The sequence below is a fragment of the Lissotriton vulgaris genome, chromosome 3_1, assembly GCF_964263255.1.
Source record: "Lissotriton vulgaris chromosome 3_1, aLisVul1.2, whole genome shotgun sequence".
NCBI lineage: Eukaryota > Metazoa > Chordata > Amphibia > Caudata > Salamandridae > Lissotriton > Lissotriton vulgaris.
The window spans coordinates 1,806,858,772-1,806,878,539 of NC_141689.1; the positions used below are offsets into that span (position 1 = coordinate 1,806,858,772).

At 39.7% G+C, this 19,768-nt stretch overlaps 1 protein-coding gene across 1 annotated transcript in view; it reads right to left on the reverse strand.

Moving 5' to 3' along the window:
* LOC147728473 (uncharacterized) overlaps window positions 1–19,768 on the reverse strand; it is a 508,290-nt gene that overhangs the window by 264,470 nt on the left and 224,052 nt on the right. The window contains exon 4 of the mRNA XM_086962242.1: window positions 1,400–1,494. Coding sequence (XP_086818368.1) covers window positions 1,400–1,494 — 95 coding nt within the window. The remainder of the gene's footprint in view (window positions 1–1,399; window positions 1,495–19,768) is intronic.

The window sequence follows — 19,768 nt, forward strand, 5'->3', positions numbered from 1 at the left end:
CACTCACTGGACTGAGAATAGTAATTTTTACCCCTACGCTATCCAACACATTCCCTACTGTTGCACTCACTGGAGTGGGAATAGTAATTTTTACCCCTACACTATCCAACGCTTTCAGAAAAAAGACAACGGTGGAGGATTCCCAACCGAACAGCACCTGGTCAAATATTCTCACAATATTAGCTTAAACCCACACTATCATATATGGGAAAATCTGTGTGCACACTTCTAAAACACCCACCGTTACAATGTTGGTTCAAGACATGAACTATTGTATACTTTAAACAAGGTCAAGGTGCACCACTTTAGGATTTGTAGACACTGATAACTTTTGATGAGATTAACAGCAATAATCACATTAGTTTGTTACTTGTGTTCTTTTAGAGTTCTTTATTGAGTTCAGTTGAGAGTAAAAAAACACACAGGAGCTACAGCCTATCCAACGCTTTCCCTACTGTTGCACTCGCTGGAGTGGTAATAGCAAATGTTACCCTCCCGCTATCCTATGGTAAAAATATTGTGTTTTTTATTAATATCATGTGAATATATATATATATATATATATATATATATATATATATATATATATATATATATATATATATATATATTTAAAAAATAAAATAGTATTTTTTTAGCATAAATTAATTATTTTATAATTTTAAGGTTATTTAAGTATTTTTAAGTATTTCATAGTTAATTATTTTTAATATTTCATTTATTTTAAATTACTTATAAGACATTTACAAAAATTCGATATTTTGACTAACTATATTATTTCTAAACGATATTTTTGATTCGATATTTTTGTACTTACCTGTTTGTAGATAGGAATTCGATATTTTTGTAGTCGATATTTTATCCTCAATATTTTTGTATGTCTATATTTTTGGACTCAATATTATTTCAGTGATCCATTCGCACAGAAAATGCTGTACTGTTTTCTTACAAGTGGATAGTGTTATAAATTAATTAATGATGGGTTTGATGTTGGGAAGGGTGACGTTTAAGATAAGATCAGCCCGAAGCAGAACTGCATGAGGCAAATTTAGGTGTTTTGAAATTTGGGTTGTCACAGATTTTGAGTTTTGGAGTTCTGCTCCCACACTGGTAACAGAAATTTCCCAATTTTCTTTGAAGAAGTACTGAATACAAAGGAGAATACATTGACTGAATTGACTTTATCGTAGACAAAGTGTGGCATCAGATATTTTAGCACTTTCCAACACATCCAATTCTGTGTCAGGCCCTTCGGCTAGTCAGCCTGATTTCCGATACAAAGTAAACAAATGAAATGCACTGAAATGTATTAACAGTAAATGACATTTGCAGTTTTCATTTAAGCATACCCTTTGACAAAATGATAACAAAGAAATGGGAAAGTATCTGAGTGACTTACTTCTCTCTTCCTATGCTGAAGCCAACAATAGAGTGCGAGGATAAGGATGAGGGCAATGAATACGAAGAGAATGATGAGTGCAGTCTTAAGAGAATCTAAGAGAGAACATTAAGCATTTGTTTATTAACCTGAAATGTCAATCTGAAGCATAAAAACAATATTTGTCACTGACAGTTTAAACAATACCCGTTGTACTGATGGAGCAAGGACTCGTATAAAAGAAACTTGCTCGGATGCAATCCTCTCATATAACCTGTGACATCATACTAATATAGTATTGTGTAAATTAATATGCACCACACTACACATTTTTTAGTAAAGATGATGCTTGCTTATGTGTTTTACTATGAAGAAACCTGAGTGAAACTTAAAATGGCTGCTAATGCGGGAAACTGTACTGCGCATGCATCACCTGCATCTACGCCGAATGATGTTCTTTGGCTTGGAGGGAAATTTCTGCACCAGCACAGTCGCTCTAAAATGGCCGCTTGAAGGCTCACATGCTAAGCATCTGCTTTGCTGAAACTAAAACAAGCTATTTACTAATTGCTAATGTAGGAAGAGCTTTTATAAATAAATGGGAGTAGAGTAGGGATAGGTGGTATACAGTGAAATCATATTATTTTGAAAATAATACATTTCTTTTTGACCTCTTTATAAGTTCGTATTTGGGCCTCAGAGTGAGACAGAAGTCCATGCCACACGTGACTTTCACGCAGACGCAATAATAACAAGCTGATGTTGTTTTTTAAACCAGTCCAAGGCCATCATTGTTACATGTCCTGGGAACCTGCTGGACATCCTGAATGTTGAATAGAAATGAATGTCATATGTATACTTTAGTTTGATAAAGACGTGAACATAGGTGGGAAATAAAGCTTGGTAATAAGAATTAAGGGTCGGGAACATTAAACAAAGAACCAAAGAAAATTATTAAAACTTATGGTATGGTGTGATGATCATCCCCCCTTGGCTGTCCAATCAGAATTAGGAGTTTCCTAAAGATGAAACATTAATGGGTGGTACATTCACAGAAGGCATTTAGGAGTCCTAAAGTTAGGGCTCCTAACTTCTGTGAATACCAAAATGAGTAAGTGCCTTCTGTGAATACCAAAATGGTAGTAAGTTTCGTATTTTGTCTTAAGTTAGTTCTGTGAATCGGGCCCAGCGTGTTTATGGGCCCACGTGAGTATATGGTGTTTGAGTATCTGAGCCTGGTAACCCGCTGGATCAGTATTCTGGTAGCAGAGCTATGGTTATTATTGACTAGTTTGGTGATTATAGATTATTGATCTATGTTTTAACAAACCAGTTTGCATTGCTTTATGCTGTCTGGAAATTCCCAGGAAGTGAATAGCGGGTGGTAAATGGAAGCCACACTGCAGTGAGGTTACTCATCTGTTGGAATCACACTGAGGAGCTAGGTAGGGCTGGCGGTGTTAAATTAGGGACTATTTCTATGTAAGAGTGAGAGTGATTGATAGCTAAGAGTTTGCTAGTTAACCTTTGGTGTTATATCACCTAGAAAAGGTAACACCGAGGAAGTAACAGGTTTGCCTGAGCTTGAGTGAAGGGTAAGCGGGAAGTTTTACTCGCATTGTATGAAGAGTAAGCGGAAGGCCTTACTTGCAGTAACAGAAATAAAACTGTTCTTTGGATTTAGTTGAACAGACAGAGTAGCAAAAGTTTTTTCATTGTTATTAATGGAAATTCAATGCAAAGTTGAAAGAAAATAAGTTTTCCGGTTACCTTGTGAAGGGAGGGTTAGGTGCCGGAGTTGCACTGATGTCACAGAGAACCATGCTGGGATTGGATGAAACAGTGGGTGTGTGACTGACACAAATTTGTAAAGGAGGGGTCAGTAGTAAAGAGTGATACTGACGTCACAAAAGACCGCGCTAGTATTGGCTAAACGACTTGTGGATTGGAAAAAAGAATAGAAGCTGTACTAGGATTGGTGTAAACCCGAGTGTGAACAAGAATCTAATTGGTTGTCAAAAATAGAAGCTGTACTAGTATTGGACAGTGGAGTTTGTATGTGGAAATACGATCCAACACTAATAGGGAATCGCCCAGACCGAAGGTATGTAGGATTTGCAAGAGACGAATATATAAAAAGATCATCCCCTAAAATGTACAGAGATAAGAGAAAAATGTTGTTTACACAGAAAATCAAAAATTACTTTAAGAAAGATAAACCCATGAAGACTAGAGAGGGAATACTTATCCCACCATCAAAGACACCTGCCTCTATTATGATGATGGAGAGAGGTTATCATACCTGTGTGTGGTTCGAAAATTGGATAGAATATACTAAAAATGATGAAGGGTTAGCTTTTCCAGAAAATGGTATGTTCAATGCTAGAATCCTTCATAATTTAAGAATGCAAATGAATGAATTAGAACCCAGACCTAGATTGACACAGTATGAGGAATTAGAAGAATGGGAATCCGAGTCATTTGAGGGCACCAGATCTAGAAGTAGTAGGAGTTATAGAGGATTTTTCCCTAAACAGATGTGTGATTCATGAGAAAATCAGATGAAACAATGGAGACAAGCAATGATTACGGAGGGACTGTATCCTGTAATAATGGCTGAGGAACAGTTGGGGAGCAGGTGTACAGAGAAAACTAAGCATTTAACAATGACAGGTTGTGGGGAATCAGAAGATGAATTTATGGAAGACAGCCTAATGAAAAATCCTCCACCTAATCAGGAAGGACCTAGTAGAACTACTCCAAGTGCCCCCGTCTTGGGAACGCCTTTGGTTCCACGGGTTACATATGATTCAATAAATGAAAGGGTACTCCAGGAAAAAGAAAGAGAAGCAATAAATAAAAATAGAGAGAATTGATACAGAAAATAACCCAATTGAATACACACCCTGAAGCATTGACTATACCAGTGACTATAGGTCCTGTTGTTCCATTGTATGGGGATAAGGTGAATTGTACCAAACCACCAGTTATGGCAACTCCCATAAAGGAACCTAGAAAAGACAATATAATAATTGAGGATGAAGCTGGTGAATGAGATTCGGTAATTTCATTAATGGATTTGCCGATAAGAGGACAGATAAATGAAACCCTGAAAAGAGTTACACCTAGCTGTTCAAAAGAAATACGTTTAGAAACATCTACGGGAACCAAAAGTGCCGCAATAGTATCTCCGGAAGAATTAGAGAGATGGGCACAGGGAATAGACAAACCGAACCAACAACCAAAGATTTTAGGTATTTACAAATTGAAAGTGCAATTGGAAGAAATGATAGCTGGAAACGTGGGATTAGATAGGTTAAATACTTACAGTGAAGAAGAGTTATTGTTCATTTGTAGAAGCATCACTAGAAATGCAAAAATATTTCATGAAAAATTTACGGATCTTTAGGGAGGTGTGGGCGCAATTTGCGGAGTTGCCCTCCACAAAAATCTGCAAAACGGCAAGACATCTCAACGAGCGCGTGGAATTTTGCATGCTCGCAGAGATTTCTTGTTGTGCCGTTATGCAGGGTCTCACTCTAAGACATACAGACGCATGCTCACATAAACAAAATCAATACAGTACCTAGTGAGGTAGGCCACCGAGGAATGAGTGTAAGTACAGCTGCATGGTTTCCAGGCCCACCACGCGTTAAAGAGCCCCAGAGACTCTGCCCAAGTGGCTAATGTAGTGCTAATGGCTGCTACCCCACCTCCGCTTCCTTAATGAGTCTCATTGTGCCGGCCCCAGACCTGTTGCTCGTGCCCATCGGGGAATACGGATCAAGTACGACCCACACCGCCATTAATAAGAAAAGCATTGCGTGCGCCCCAGAGTCATGCTGGCCTTGGCTAAAGTGCTATCCATCTCAGAAACCAATATTGGGGCTGCTGAGGTCAGCATGGAAATGTGTTGACCCGCAGGAGGTTGATGGGAACTTGGGAGCAACGGGCTTCCTGGGGCCCATCAGGGCAGCCTGAAGAAGACTGGTGTTTGCTTAAAAAGGAACAGCTCATATATCTCAGCTCATAAAAAGGAGCTTAGAAGTTTATTAATCTAGAGTAACTTATCCCTCGTGTGTGCTGAGCTATCGCCTGCTCTCTGCTCTTCCCGTGTCTGCCGCTTATTCTCCTATTTATTTCTCACTCTGTTCTTCTCTGCTGGAAATTCCTGTGCTATTTTGGAATCAAAGAAATTACGCATGAGGTTATAGATTAGCTTTTCTAATGGAAATTGATAAGCAACGCTAATACCAACGCCATATATATTCAATGGTGTGGATTTATTTACCACTTCATCGATAAGCACCAATCAATTATATAAGAGCAAGGCAAAAAGAGAACATTTGAGCCCAAAGACCTCTTGCTAGCATATTAGGGCACAAAGATTTCTCTCTAGCACACCTGGGACCGAAGACTTCTCACTAGAACACTAGGGCCCAAAGAACCTTTTGTCAGCAAGCCACCAGCTCAAATACCTCTCGCTAGCATGCGATCAGCTTGCTAATGGCAACCACCCAGCTACAACTGCAAATCTGCTCCTATTTACAATTCCTGCCATCCACCCAAGGTGTAATGATGTCTTCTCTGTACCTACTTGGCAGCCCTTTGCTAAATTAGCCATACAGAGGGTGCAGGGCGACTGGCCTGTGCCCTGATTTTTTCTGAAATAGGTTTGGAGTTCATTATTCATGTGTGCGAAGTAATCTTGAGCAGTCAAATACTACGCATTAAGGCACCACATAGGACAGAGTCCTGAAAATGCGGTGACCATTATGGACCATTAATGGGGTATGGTTGGATATACACTGGGGCAGGATCACAGCATTGGTTAACAGAACGATGGACAAGGTAAACACACACTAGGCCTCTGTAAGTGCTTCCTGGTGCCCCCAAATTCCGTTCCGCCATGGATCGCTGAAGTTTCGACATTTCCACATTCTGCGCGGAACGCGGAAATGCCAAAATTTTGCAAGTTCTGCAAGCGGAACGGAATTTGCCGCCCACCCCAACAGATCTTGCCTTTGAAATGGGAATTGAAATAGGGAGATCAAAAGTATTACAGAAACCGTATAGAGCAGAATTTACTGAGAAGGTTTTGGAAAATATGAATGTGTCGGGAAAAAAATTGCAGATTAAGGAGTTAATGACCATCCTACAAAAATGGGGAGGATTAGACAAATGGAAAGCTAGGTGGATGAGGAAAAAGGAGGAAGCAGAGGCAAGTCGAACAATATCTGTTCTTGTTGAAAGAATCAGGAAAAACAGAGTGATTGCGGCTAATGAGAGAAGTTCCAGGAGGGGAATATGTACATGTCTCATGCTCTCGACAAGAGATTTTGTCATTTACTAATGATTTTCCAAATTTAAGAGAAAAACCAGTTGAATGGTACAGGCAGGTTGAAAGGTTTGTGAAGGTTTCTAAAGTTTTGTTGAAAAATGTGGATGTTCTGTTTGACATAGTGGTGCCTGCTGATTTGTGGAAAGAATGTAAAATCACAGTTGATTGACCTAATGATATGTACCCAAGAGATGAAAAAACAGGTGCCCCTTCAGCGTAGGTAATGAAGAAATATCACCAGGTGATCACTTTCTTGAAATGAAATGAAGTGAAATGAAAAAGAAACTTAATAAAGCGCATAAAGCGCACTGCGGCCAAGCGGCTTCCTGGCGCTGGGGACTGGACCTGACTCAACGGAGGAATCCGGGGGGGCTAGCAGGGGAATGCCTGAGAAAACAGAAATGTTTTCAGGGCTTTACGAAAGTGAGTGAAGGTAGGGATGGAGCGAATGGAGAGAGGGAGACTGTTCCAGAACCGGGGGGCCAAAACCAAGAAACGGGTGCCCCCCGTTCTGAATTTACGGAAGCGGGGAACGCGCAAAAGAGAGTGAGAAGAGGAACGGAAAGTGCGGCTGGGGACGTAAGGAGTTATCATGGAACTGATAAAAAGAGGAGATGAGTGGGTGTGCGCCCGGAAGACCAGACAGGCTAATTTGAAAAAAGATCTAAAGTGCACAGGGAGCCAATGGAGGGACTTAAGTGCTGGGGTGATACGGGAGGATTTAGGGAGACGAAGAATGAGGCGGGTTGCCTGATTTTGGATGGCCTGAAGACGTCGGGTTTCATGGGCGGGTATGCCCACGTACAGGCCATTCCCATAATCAAGGCGGGAGGTGATGAGAGCCATGACTATGGATTTGAGGGCGTCCGCTGAGAAATACCGGGAAATCTTCCGAATGAGGCGAAGAGACAGAAAACAAGAGGATACGACGGAGCGGACTTGGGCATGCATGGTCAGATCATGGCTGACCTTGATGCCCAGGGTCCGAACAGAGGGAATCGGAGAGGGGGGGAAACCGAAGGAAGGGGGCCAGTGAGCCGGGGACCAAGGATTTGAAGGGCCACCCGTGAGGACAAGCTCTGTTTTGTCCGGTTTAAGCTTCAAATGATTGGCGCTCATCCATTCAGAAATAAAAACTAAGGTGGAGCAGAACTTAGGGAGGGAGTCCGAGGGGGAGGAGAGATCTTAAAAGGGAAAATTCCACCAAAGGAAACAGATTGGGTAAAAATAGATAGAACAACCCAAGAAATAAATGAGTCTGTACATGCTTATTATGAACGCCTATTATAGGTATTCCAACAGTATAGCAGATTTTAGAACATCGGAGATAAAGATATGGGTAATTTTGTATATCGATTTGTGTCTGGTTTAAGACCAAAAATTTCCAAAATGATTCAGCAGCATATGTTGTGCTGACAGGGAAAACTTTTTGGTGAGATTCTAAAGAGTGGCAAGTATTGTTTAGATGATATTGAAAATAGACCTAAAAAGTTGGAGGAAAAAGTGATGTGGGCACAAGTGAAATTGGCAGAACATCAAGAGCTTAAATTAAACAGTCAGGCTGATGATCAAGTGAAAGGACGGGGTCAAAATGATAAAAATGTGGTAAAACCAAGAGGACGAATGAACAGAGAGGAAGCAATGAAGAAATTTCCTTGTCATGGGTGCGGAAAATTGGGACATTGAAAAACTAGTGTAAAATTATTCAGTAATAATGCCCCAAATCAAATTTAAATCCACAGACGCAAAATGAGGTGATAATGAGTCAATAGCAGTAGGATAGCAGAGTCAGTTGCCACCTGCCTCTATGCCAAATTTTGTGAACAGAACAAAGTACAGTGCGGACACCGGAGGTCTAGGAGAAAGTGGTATGAAACATTCTGTAACTTCACAGTTTCTTTTGCAGAACAGTTACCTTCATGAGGAAGGTCAATGACAGTGCCTGAGGGGGGAGAAAGAGGAGTGCGTACTTGGCGCATCCTTACCGGTAGATCAGTCAGGTCTATATATTAATGAGAAGGTAGAAGGAAAAGATATTACCTTTTTATTGGACACTGGTGCTAACCGTTCTACTGTGAGAACAGCAGACATCCTAAATCTACCCCTCTCGGCAGAAGCCATCCAAGTAGTAGGCATTTCAAACAAACAGATTAGAACCCTAATAACAGAACCCATGTAGGTGCACATTGGCAATTTCTGAGAAATGCACAAATTTGTGGTGTGCAACTCTAGTCCAGTAAACTTTCTATTTAAGAGACTTATTGTTCAAAATGAACTGCACAATTTATTGCACACCAGATGGTGTTGTGATTCAGATTCCTGATGAAGACGGTGTTTATAAAATAATTCTGGCAAAACAAGGCACAGAAGTAGACGAGATGTATTCAATGATGACAAAATATGTTTTACCAGATTAATTAAAAATTACTGTGAATCCAGAGGTGTGGGATTTTGTTGTGTGGCATTTAGAGCTCCGAGTGAATGTTCCCGATTCATGCTCTTATATAGGTACAATTCACATTGCCCTTATATAGCCATAGAAACCAATCCCTTATTTAGACGTAGCCCATGTAGACCAAATACAGGCATGGCTACTTCCACCCGTACCAAACGTCACAACGATTTCTTGGAAAATCGGCTTAAGCAGCTAGGGAACTTCCCCTTGCTTGAATAATGATTTGTCCAATAAATCATGTACTTTGCAAAGAACAACTATTCCCTAGGGGTTCTTTCCTGACGTTATTATGCCCGACTTTACGTCAATCTATGGCATCCCTAAACACCTTCAAGGTATAAATATACCTTCACTTGCTATGGCAAACTACGGTGGTTCGGAGCAGTTCGACTATCTACTTGCCCGACGCAGATCGCTACAGCAAGTGCCGAAGGAAGCCGACCCTCCAGCTGACGCACTGATCAAGAGGCTGTTTTTCTCTCACCGAGAAACCAGCTCTGGTGTTTCCAAACTACCCTTGCGGGGTGTTGAGAAATCGAGTCCTGAGACAGAGATACCAGACCTCCTTCATTCTAAACCAAGGTATGGAGCTGATTAGAACCTAGAGAATCCTTTGGCAGATTCTTGGCAAAAACAACTAAACTTATGCTACACAATACTTACTTCTTCCCACGTACTAGACTTAGGTTAGGTACATTGGAGTAGGTGTATTTAGAAGCACCAGATAAGTCTCTTTAGTCAATGTTATTTATGTATGTATTTGTATATGGCTTAGAAACCATACAATGCTTTTACAGTATTATTTTATAATACTATTCTCGCTGTACGCATTATACTTTGCAGTATAATTAACTAATGCAGCAGTTCACTTCTCTTGTATGAGAAAGAAGACTGTTCAATAAACCTTTATATTGAAACCGCCCGTCTCTCTATTTCTCTACAAGATCTGTTGAAATGAAGCATGCACGATTGACTGAGTGAAATACTTATCTATTGTTTCCATGACTCTAGATATATTTCTTATTCTTGGGAAACAAATTTGTCATGTTTATGTGTTTGTCAGAAACTAATCCTTCTTGTGAATTTGAGAAAGTTTCTAGTGACCTCTGAGCTAGATGGCACTCACTATTAAGTTTAGTATATTTGATAGAGACCAAGTAGACCTCAGTCCTACGTCTAATATATAGGATATATTATTCCAATGCAGAGACCCTTTTGGGAATATAGGAACCACACTAATATTTCACTGGAAAAGAAGTAGGTTAATGACTAATGTAGACCCCGTAAAGGTGAGTGTAAAAGAAGGTGCAGTCTACCCAAATACTAGGCAATACAAAATGAGCCCTGAAGTTAAAGCAGGTGTTGCAGCAGAAATTGATCGAATGGTTAAGCAAGGCATTTTAAAAGAAATAAAGAGCAGTCCTTGGATTTCACCTACAATTGGCATTAAGAAGCCTAGCGGAAAATACCAGATAGTTCAGAATTTAAGAAAGATTAATAAGATTGTTGTGCCTTGTTGCCCAATAGTGCCAAATCTAGCAGTAATTCTGTATCAAATACCATGGAACGCAGGATGGGTTACTGTAAATAATTTATGCCAAGCATTTTTCTCCAGTCCTTTACACCGAGACAGCCAGCATCTTTTGCCATTTAAGTTTGAGGACAATATTTTAGTATGGAATTGAGTTCCTCAAGGGTATACAGAGAGTCCCTAGATTTTCAATAACATTTTGAAAAAGTGACTAGTAACACTAGTGATGCATAAAAACTCAGTCCTAGTCCATTATATCGACGGCTTGCTCATTGCATCAAAGTCGCGAGATGAGTGTGTTACTGATTCAATTGCCTTGCTGAATTATTTGGCTGATGGTGGACACAAAGTGTCTCCAGAGAAAATACAATTTTGTCGAACAGGAGTCAAATATTTAGGACACCAAATAGAAAGAGGAATGAGAAAAGTGACCCCTGAAAGAATAAAGATAATAAAACAAATGCAGTTACCACAAACCCAGAGAGAAATCTGAATGTTTCTCGGGGTAGTGGGGTATTGTAGACAGTGGATTGTGGGTTTTTCTTTGTTAGCTAAACCACTAATACAGATGACAGGGAAACGGTCAAAGGACCCAGTAGTCTGGGATAATGAAAGCATGGAAGCTTTTGTGAAATTACAATATTGTTTATGTGAAGCTCCAGCCCTAGGTATGCCCAACTATACAAAAGAACTTGCACTATTTTGTTGCGAAAGAGAAAATTATGCCCTTTCAGTGTTAACCCAATTACATGGTTTGATGAGACGTCCAGTAGCACACTTTTCTGCTACTTTGGACCCTGTAGCGTCAGCATTACCTAGTTGTTCAAAAGCAGTAGCTGTTACTTGCATGAGTCTGGAACGAAGTAAGCCCATTGTGATGGGACATCCTGTGAAAGTATTTGTTCCAAATTCAGTGGAAATTCTTTTGACTAGAACACAAACACAGTACCTTACCCCTAGTCGGATGACAAAGTACGAAAGACTTATTTTGGGAGCAGAAAACGGGACCGTGGTCAGGTGTACTGTACTTAATCCTGCTACTTTATTACCAGATGTACACGGGGAAGAAGTAAGAGATGAAGTTGAGCATGACTGTCTGGATGTTACAGAGTCATGTACCAAGCCCCGTCCAGACATACAGGAAGTGCCCCTGAAAGAATCAGAACATGAGCTATTTGTAGATGGCTCCGGTATGAGACATGAGGAAGGAGGATTAAGTGCAGTTTATGCTGTATGCACAATTGCTGGGATAGTCGAAGCATCCTATTTACCAGGAGTCAAGTCTACACAAGTCGTTGAATTGATAGATTTAATTAAAGCTTGCAAAATTGGGAAGAACTGGAAAGTAACCATTTACACTGATAGCCAGTATTGTTACGGGGCTGTGCATGAATATGGCCAGCTCTGGATGCAGAGGAATTTCATGACTTCTTCAGGATCCCCTATTAAAAATGAAAAATGTGTTTAAGAACTGTTGGAAGCAATAAAATTGCCAAACGAGGTGGCAGTGGTCAAGTGTGCTGCACATCAGTCAGGAAATAACTATGTGGTAGCTGGTAATCGATATGCTGACCAGGTTGCCCAGTACTGTGCCAAAAATAAAATGGCACTAAACAGGAAAATTGAAACAAGTGGAATTAGATGCCAACTTATGCTACTCTCAGCACTAAATACATGGGATGAGGTGAGACAGTTAAAGGGTGAGGTGGAAGTGAGTGAGAAGGAGGAGTGGATAAAAACAGGGTGTCAAAGGAAAACAGAGGATGACGTGTGAATTTACCAAGATGGCAGATTAGTGATGCCGAACTGTTTACGCTCTCAAAGGGCCTGAATGCATCATGGAGACACACACGTAGGCAGAGATGCCATGATCAGGCTCTTTTGACAGGATTGGTATAATCCGAGATTTAGGGCTGTCGCAGAGAGTCTTTTCCAGTGATGCTTAACTTGTCAACAAATAAACTCAGGCAGGAAAATAGTGGTCTGTTTGGGAAGAATTGGAAAAGAGAAAGGACCATTTGTGAGGCTACAGATAGATTTTATCCAATTAATACCATGCAGGGGATTGAAGTACATCCTTGTCATAGTGTGTTTATTCTCACCGTGGGTGGAAGCATACCCTACTAAAAGAAATGGCAACATAACAGTTGCCAGACTGCTGTTGAGGGAGCTAATTCCACGGTTTGGTTTTCCAGTAACTGTGGAATCAGATAGAGGAACTCACTTTAATTATGAAATAATTTGGTTAAACTTGTGAATCAATTAAAATTTAACACAAACTACGCTGTGCATATCGTCCAGAGGCTTCTGGAGTGGTAAAACAAATGAATGGCACAATCAAATCAAGATTGGTAAAGGTGTGTGCATCCACATGACTGTATTGGCCAGATGAATTACCTCTTGTTCTGATGGGACTCAGAAATATTCCTGATAGAAACACAGGATTGAGTCCCCATGAAATTCTCATGGGAAGAGCAATGAGACTAGCATTCATACCAGGACACAAACTGTTAAGTATATGATGATCTGGTACTAGATTATTGTAAAGGATTGGCTGACCTAGTGCGTTCTGTCTCTCACCAGGTTGGAGAAGATGCAGTTGCCAGGCAGCCAGATCAGGCACATGATTTAAATCCCGGAGAATGGGTGGTAGTGAAGAATCACACCAGAGAGTCGTATCTAGCCCCCAGGTGGGATGAACCGCAACAGCTCACACTAGTTACAACAACAGCAGTGAAATGTGCAGGTTTGCCTAACTGGCTCCATGCCAGTCATACCAAAAGGGTAGCAGCTCCTTAGGAAAGGGAACCACAACTGACACAAGCAGTTGAGGTCGCTGCAGGTTGTACAGCTGAAGATTTTAGAATAACAGATTTTGTAGTAGCTGACCAAGAACAACCGAGCGCAAGTTAGGAAGACTGGATACCAGTAGTTGACATACCTGAGGTGATTATTAAAACAAGAAGTAGAACCAAATTAGAAAAGCAAGAAACTAGACAGGTGTAAAAGAAAAAGCTCAGTAAAGGGTGAATAAAACTGTTGGAGACCCTGAGCAGGATCAGACAGGGAGAGAAAAATATACTCAGACCGAGGTGAACCAACATATTCACGGATCTGAGGAGGGACAGAAAGTATTAGAAGAACATGTTCAGGTTGCAGAAAAGCAAAGTGCAGTAAGACCTGAGCAGGGCCAGTCACGAAAAAAAGAATAAGTTCAGGAAGAAGAAGAACAAGATGAAATAAGACCTGAACAGGACCAGATAGGGGAAGAAGAACACGTTCAGGCCTATGAAATCACAACAATAAGCCCTGAACAAGGACAGATAGAGAGGAACTCTGAAAATGAAGATAATCAAATTGTGCCACAACATAACGAAAATATAAGAATACTTGAAAGAGACGAGGAAAGTGAAATTGCAGTACAAACCAAAAAGGTGATAATTGGTCAGGTGGTGTTAAAAGATTAAATTATCATATACAATAAGTGAAGAACTTGAGCAAGTAAATGAAGTTTCAAGTCAGTCTGGGGAATTGACTAAAAAACCCAGGCGAAGGAGTCAAAGACTGCGAATTTTGAACAATAAGTTCAAAGGTCCTGAATGGACCTATGTGATTCTTGAAGAATTTGAGAATTTAGATTTGAATGAAGAAAGTGACAAAGAAATAATTGTTAAACAGATTGACGAAGGAAAGGTGAGACCCCCTTGAAGATCAAATAAATAACATTTATAAACATAGGGTAAAGAAAAAAGAGGAATCTTCTTAAATTAAAATGGCTGATGATAGGGTTGCTGGAAGACCAAAACAAAATTGTACAAAGAAGTGTTGTAGAATATGTATAAGTAGCATATTTTTAGTATTCTGGTTAGTATTAACCATAGCGATCCCTTATTTGATGGTGACAGAAAAGTAAAATAACACAGATATTAATGAAAGGGAGGCTAACCTGAAAGGAAATAGAGTAGAATCCGAAGTACAAGATGAGACAGATTTACATCACACTGTGACAAATAATAACACTGCTTTAAATGTCTTCAAAAAGTTATTAGTGCAGTACATAGACACCATGGAGATTAGTGATTATTATGTATGTATGCAATTACCAGCTTCAATAGCAGAAGCTGTTACTTATCACCATTTACCATTAACATATGGTATTTCATGTATATTAACTAGTTTATTTTATAGAATGGGAAAATTACAGTATTATTATTCAAACGTAGATGTGATATTTTCAGAGGTTCCTATTCGTCAGAGTATGAATCCAGTTCTTAGTACTAAAGATGCACAGTTTATGGGTGAATATTTCTTTAATATGAAAACAATAGATATAGCAGACGCACACAAAAAAATCTAACATGTTCATTACACGAAGAAGAAAAGGTATTTCTGAATTTAGTTGAGGAAAGGCGACAGGGCTTACAAAGAAAGGTTTCTGAAACCTCAGATTCTTCAATGAGCTGAGAAAGAGGAAATGTATACAACTGGCAAGACTCATGCTACGATGTCCCTAGATTTTGAAAAGAAAGGGAGTATCTGCCTCCATAGATTAAAGACTTACTATAACAATGTATTTATTGGTTCCAGTGAATGTGAACATAACTTTTTGATAATTGGAGGATGGGGACTAAAAGGGGGAACAGATCCAGTTTGTTCTGGAGTTTATTATGTGTGCAAGAATAAAGCTTATTTTAGATTGCATGCACGTTGGTATGGGAGTTGCTATTTTGGAATAGTATTCCCTAAAGTCTATCATGTGAAAAGAATCACTGGAAGCAATGAAAACACAAACAAACTAACCCATAGGAAAAGAGCTAGTTTCTCAGAAATAGCAGGCGATATATTTAGTACATTGATACCATCAGTGGGAGTCATTCTGAATTCACGGAAAATGTGTCAGTTTTCCACAGTAGTTGGTCGTCTATCGACTGATACTGCTGGAGGGTTCTTAATGATCAACACAGAAATGGTTGCAATTAGATCAATGGTTTTACAAAATCGACTTGCTCTTGAAATATTATTGACAAAAGAGGGCAGAGTCTGAAAAATGCTGAAAGCGCAATAATGTTGCACTTATATTCCAGATAAAAGTGTAGAAATTGGAGGATACATTAAAAATATTTCAAAATTGGAAGAAGATTTGAAACCACTGGAAGTTGATAGTGTACGGAAGAAATTAACAAATAGCATTACCTCAATAGGGACTTGGTTTACTAATATAGACAAAGGTTTTGAAGGCCTAATAATACTACCCATATTTGAAATTAATAATATTAGTCTTAGCAATAATGACATGGTGCAAATGTTGTAGAAAGAGAAAGAGATATGAAGTAAATGAAAAGGGAAAGAAAAGAAAGTATGAAAAAATTCAGTTAGAAGAAATGAAAGGCGAACTATATAAAAAGATGAAAAATTTAAAAGATAGAAGTGAAGAAGGACCTAAAAAGACCAGAAAGAGAATTGAGTCTGGTTTGATGATGGATGATTTTGTGATGGCACAAATGCCATCAGAGAGGGGATTAATGGAGCAAGGACTCGTATAAAAGAGACTTGTTCGGATGCAATCCTCTCATATAACCCGTGACATTGTACTAATAAAGTATTGTGTAAATTAATATGCACCACACTATACATTTTTCAGTAAAGATGAAGCTTGCTTATGTGTGTTACTGACAAGTAACCCGAGTGAAACTTAAAATGGTTGCTAACGCGGGAAGCGGTACTGTGCATTCGTCACCTGCATCTAAGCAGAATGACGTTCTTTCGCTTGGAGGGAAATGTCTGCACCTGCGCAGTTGCTTTAAAATGGCCGCTTGAAACCTCACATGCTAAGCATCTGCTTTGCTGAAACTAAAACAAGCTATTTACTAATTGCTAATGCAGGAAGAGCTTTTATAAACAAATGGGAGTAGAGTAGGGATAGGTGGTATACAGTGAAGTCATTTAATGTTTCTTTTTGACCTCTTTATTAGTTCGTATTTGGGCCTCCGAGTGAAACAGAAGCCCATGCCACATGTGACTTTCACGCAGGCGCAGTAATAACAAGCCGGGAAGCCATGATGTAGTTTCTGAAACCTGTCCAAGGCCATCATTGTTACATGTCCTGGGAACCTGCTGGACATCCTAAATGTTGAAAAGAAATGAATGTCATATGTATACTTTTGTTTGATAAAGATGTGAACACAGGTAGGAAATAAGCTTGGGAATAAGAATTATGGGGTGGGAACATTAAACAAAGAACCAAAAAAAAATATTGAAACTTAGTATGGCGTGATGATCATCCCCCCTTCCCTGTCCAGTCAGAATTAGGAGTTTCATAAAGTTGAAACATTAATGGGTGGCACATGAGCAATGAAAGGTATAATGGAGGTAATTTAGTTAGTTAGAAGATACAAAGTGATGCTGTGATGCTGAGAGAGTGAGATGCTGTCTGAGAGCTGAACAAATGCTGAAGAAGAATCGATCTGCAGACTTTGAAGTTAAGCCAAATAATTAGAAGAAGATCGCAGAAGAATCGAGGAGGTACTTAATTAGAAGAAGATCGCGGAAGAATCAAGGAGGAAGATAGTGTCAGAGAGGGATGCGACGCAGGTGTCAGATCTAGAAGAGGTCACATATCCTGCCCTGAAACCTGTCCTGAAGTCTTCTGTCACCTGATCTTTCCCAGGGGACCTTTCCAACTCCTTGGCCAAGGTGTTGGTTTCCACACCGTTCTAGGGAAATATACTTCTGTGTAGTATGTCATTGTACTGCTCTCTCTATCCTCTCTTTTCCAGAGTACTGTCATTGTGAAATTTCGCTCTAATATAGGTGACTGATTATTGAAATAATTGACTTTCCTTCCATGGAGAAAAGGAGTTCGTACTGTATTTTGGTTTTGGCTCACATGAATTTAACTAGATAAAACACTTCAACTTTTCCAGAGTCTGTGGTTATTTCAAAATAGAAGAGAAATAATTCACATAAGTCATTTCACCATTAACTAGTTCCAACTAATAGGTCCATTGACCAGAGGAAAGATTAGTTAAATGCTGACAGGTAACTAATCTCAGAAAGTATTCATAAAAATTGACCCCAGCGGTATTTATTAGCATATGTGAATGTGTGTGTCTTTATGGGCCCAGGTGAGTATATGGTGTTTGAGTATCTGAGGCTGGAACCCGCTGGATTAGTACCATCCTATGTATATAAAAAATTAGCTAAGGGTCCATGTACTTATAAATAAACCATTTGCGATGGACAGTAATAAAATCAATCATTGTTGTTTGGGCATTTTGACATTTGAATCCTCATGATTTGTTTAGCACCATATGTTGAGTACAATGAGGGTCAGGAGTGAGACCAAGTGGGAGAGATGATTCTGTAGAGCATGGTTTGGAAATGAGATTTTATAAAAAACTTTCTTGTGTATTGTAAAGAATAATACAGCTTCGGAATATACAGAAGCATTGATACAAAAGCTTGGAAAGGGGATTCCTTGATCTTGGAGCACTGCTAATGTGGATATCCAACTGCATTTAATAGCATTCCTGGTTAACATCTGAAAGATATTTTATATAGACTTATCCCCATGTAACCAAGTGGTAACAAACAGGATCATGCTCTTGACCCACTTCAATGTCTGGGCAGAGACCCCCATCAACTAACAAAGCACTGAAATGGTGGAACATCATCATCTCCTCTACCACTCTGTATTAGGAATTACACTGTACAGTGCTTTCTTGCAGCATCAACACTGCAGCTATACTCTTCAAACCCAAATCATTAGGAGCTTATTACACTACTCACAAAACCAGATTGCAACCATGCAAGAATATTAGCCACACAGGTTAGTAAGGATACCATCACTAACTTGATTGGATATAGGTCAGAAAATAGATGACAAAAATAGTGTGTACCATTAATACAATGGGTGACCCTATATTCGTCGGAACCTGGGTATGTAATAGTATTTGTGAACATCTGGTTTCGTTTGAGAAAAAAAGCTAATGCTATATGTTCATTTCTTCACTACAATTGAAGGAAACACATCTCTCTATTAATTTCTCTACAACAATAAATTATTACAAACACACATGGGTGGGGTTTCACGTTTTATTCGTATGTTCACTTTTTATATTTCGAAGTTACATGAAACAGACATTCAAAAAGGCTGCTTCAAGAAGTGATGTGGGAAATGTGCGTGTGCAGTGCAATTGCTGACTACAGGTGACTTAATGGATAAATATGGAGTATTGTTTTCAGGGTTTGATATGACAAAATTCAATTTTATCAATGCATCGCCCGTTTTGGCTATATAACCTTTTCTTTTCTGCTTTTCACCGGACTTCAGATCTAGCATGGGCATGATACTTAGATCATTGATGTTTTGACCCTTATTAGGTGTGTTTTCATAAAAACATCTATGCCGGTCTTCATCAGGACTAAAATCTAATGCAGCCTGTGTAATAGACTACAAAAACGTGTGAGACCATATGTGTTGATATAGCGTATATTAATAATTGAAACATTTTATATTGATCATGACTGGAGTCAACCATAAATGTATCTACTGAGTCACTGCATTCTCTTAGATGCACAGTTAAGGGGCTGAAAATGGGGGAAGTCCCCCTTACAGGGTAACTCCTTTGTGAAAATATGTGATTATTAATTGCTGTCTAACAAAAGCAGTGAGACAATTAAACAAGCTTTCAAAACCACTCACCTCCCAACCGGGAAGAGGTCGTAGAAAGGCAGTGTTGAGCGCATCTCTTTGGATCAAGGGGTGCCGCAGGGCTCATCCCTGAGCCCAACCCTTTTTAATCTTTATGTTGCCCCGATCGCTACCTTAGTAGAGAGTTACGGCCTTCGAATGGTGTCATATGCCGACGACACGCAGTTGGTCATCTCCCTGTCACGTGCGCCCGGCCCCTCGGCGGACATCTTCAGAGCGTGCATGCAAGACCTAGCGGCCTGGATGTCCGCCAACTGCCTCAAGCTCAACGGAGGCAAAACCGAGGTGCTGGTGGTGGGGGGAGACCGATCGGCGTGGACGTCGGCGTGGTGGCCGCCGTGTTTAGGTCC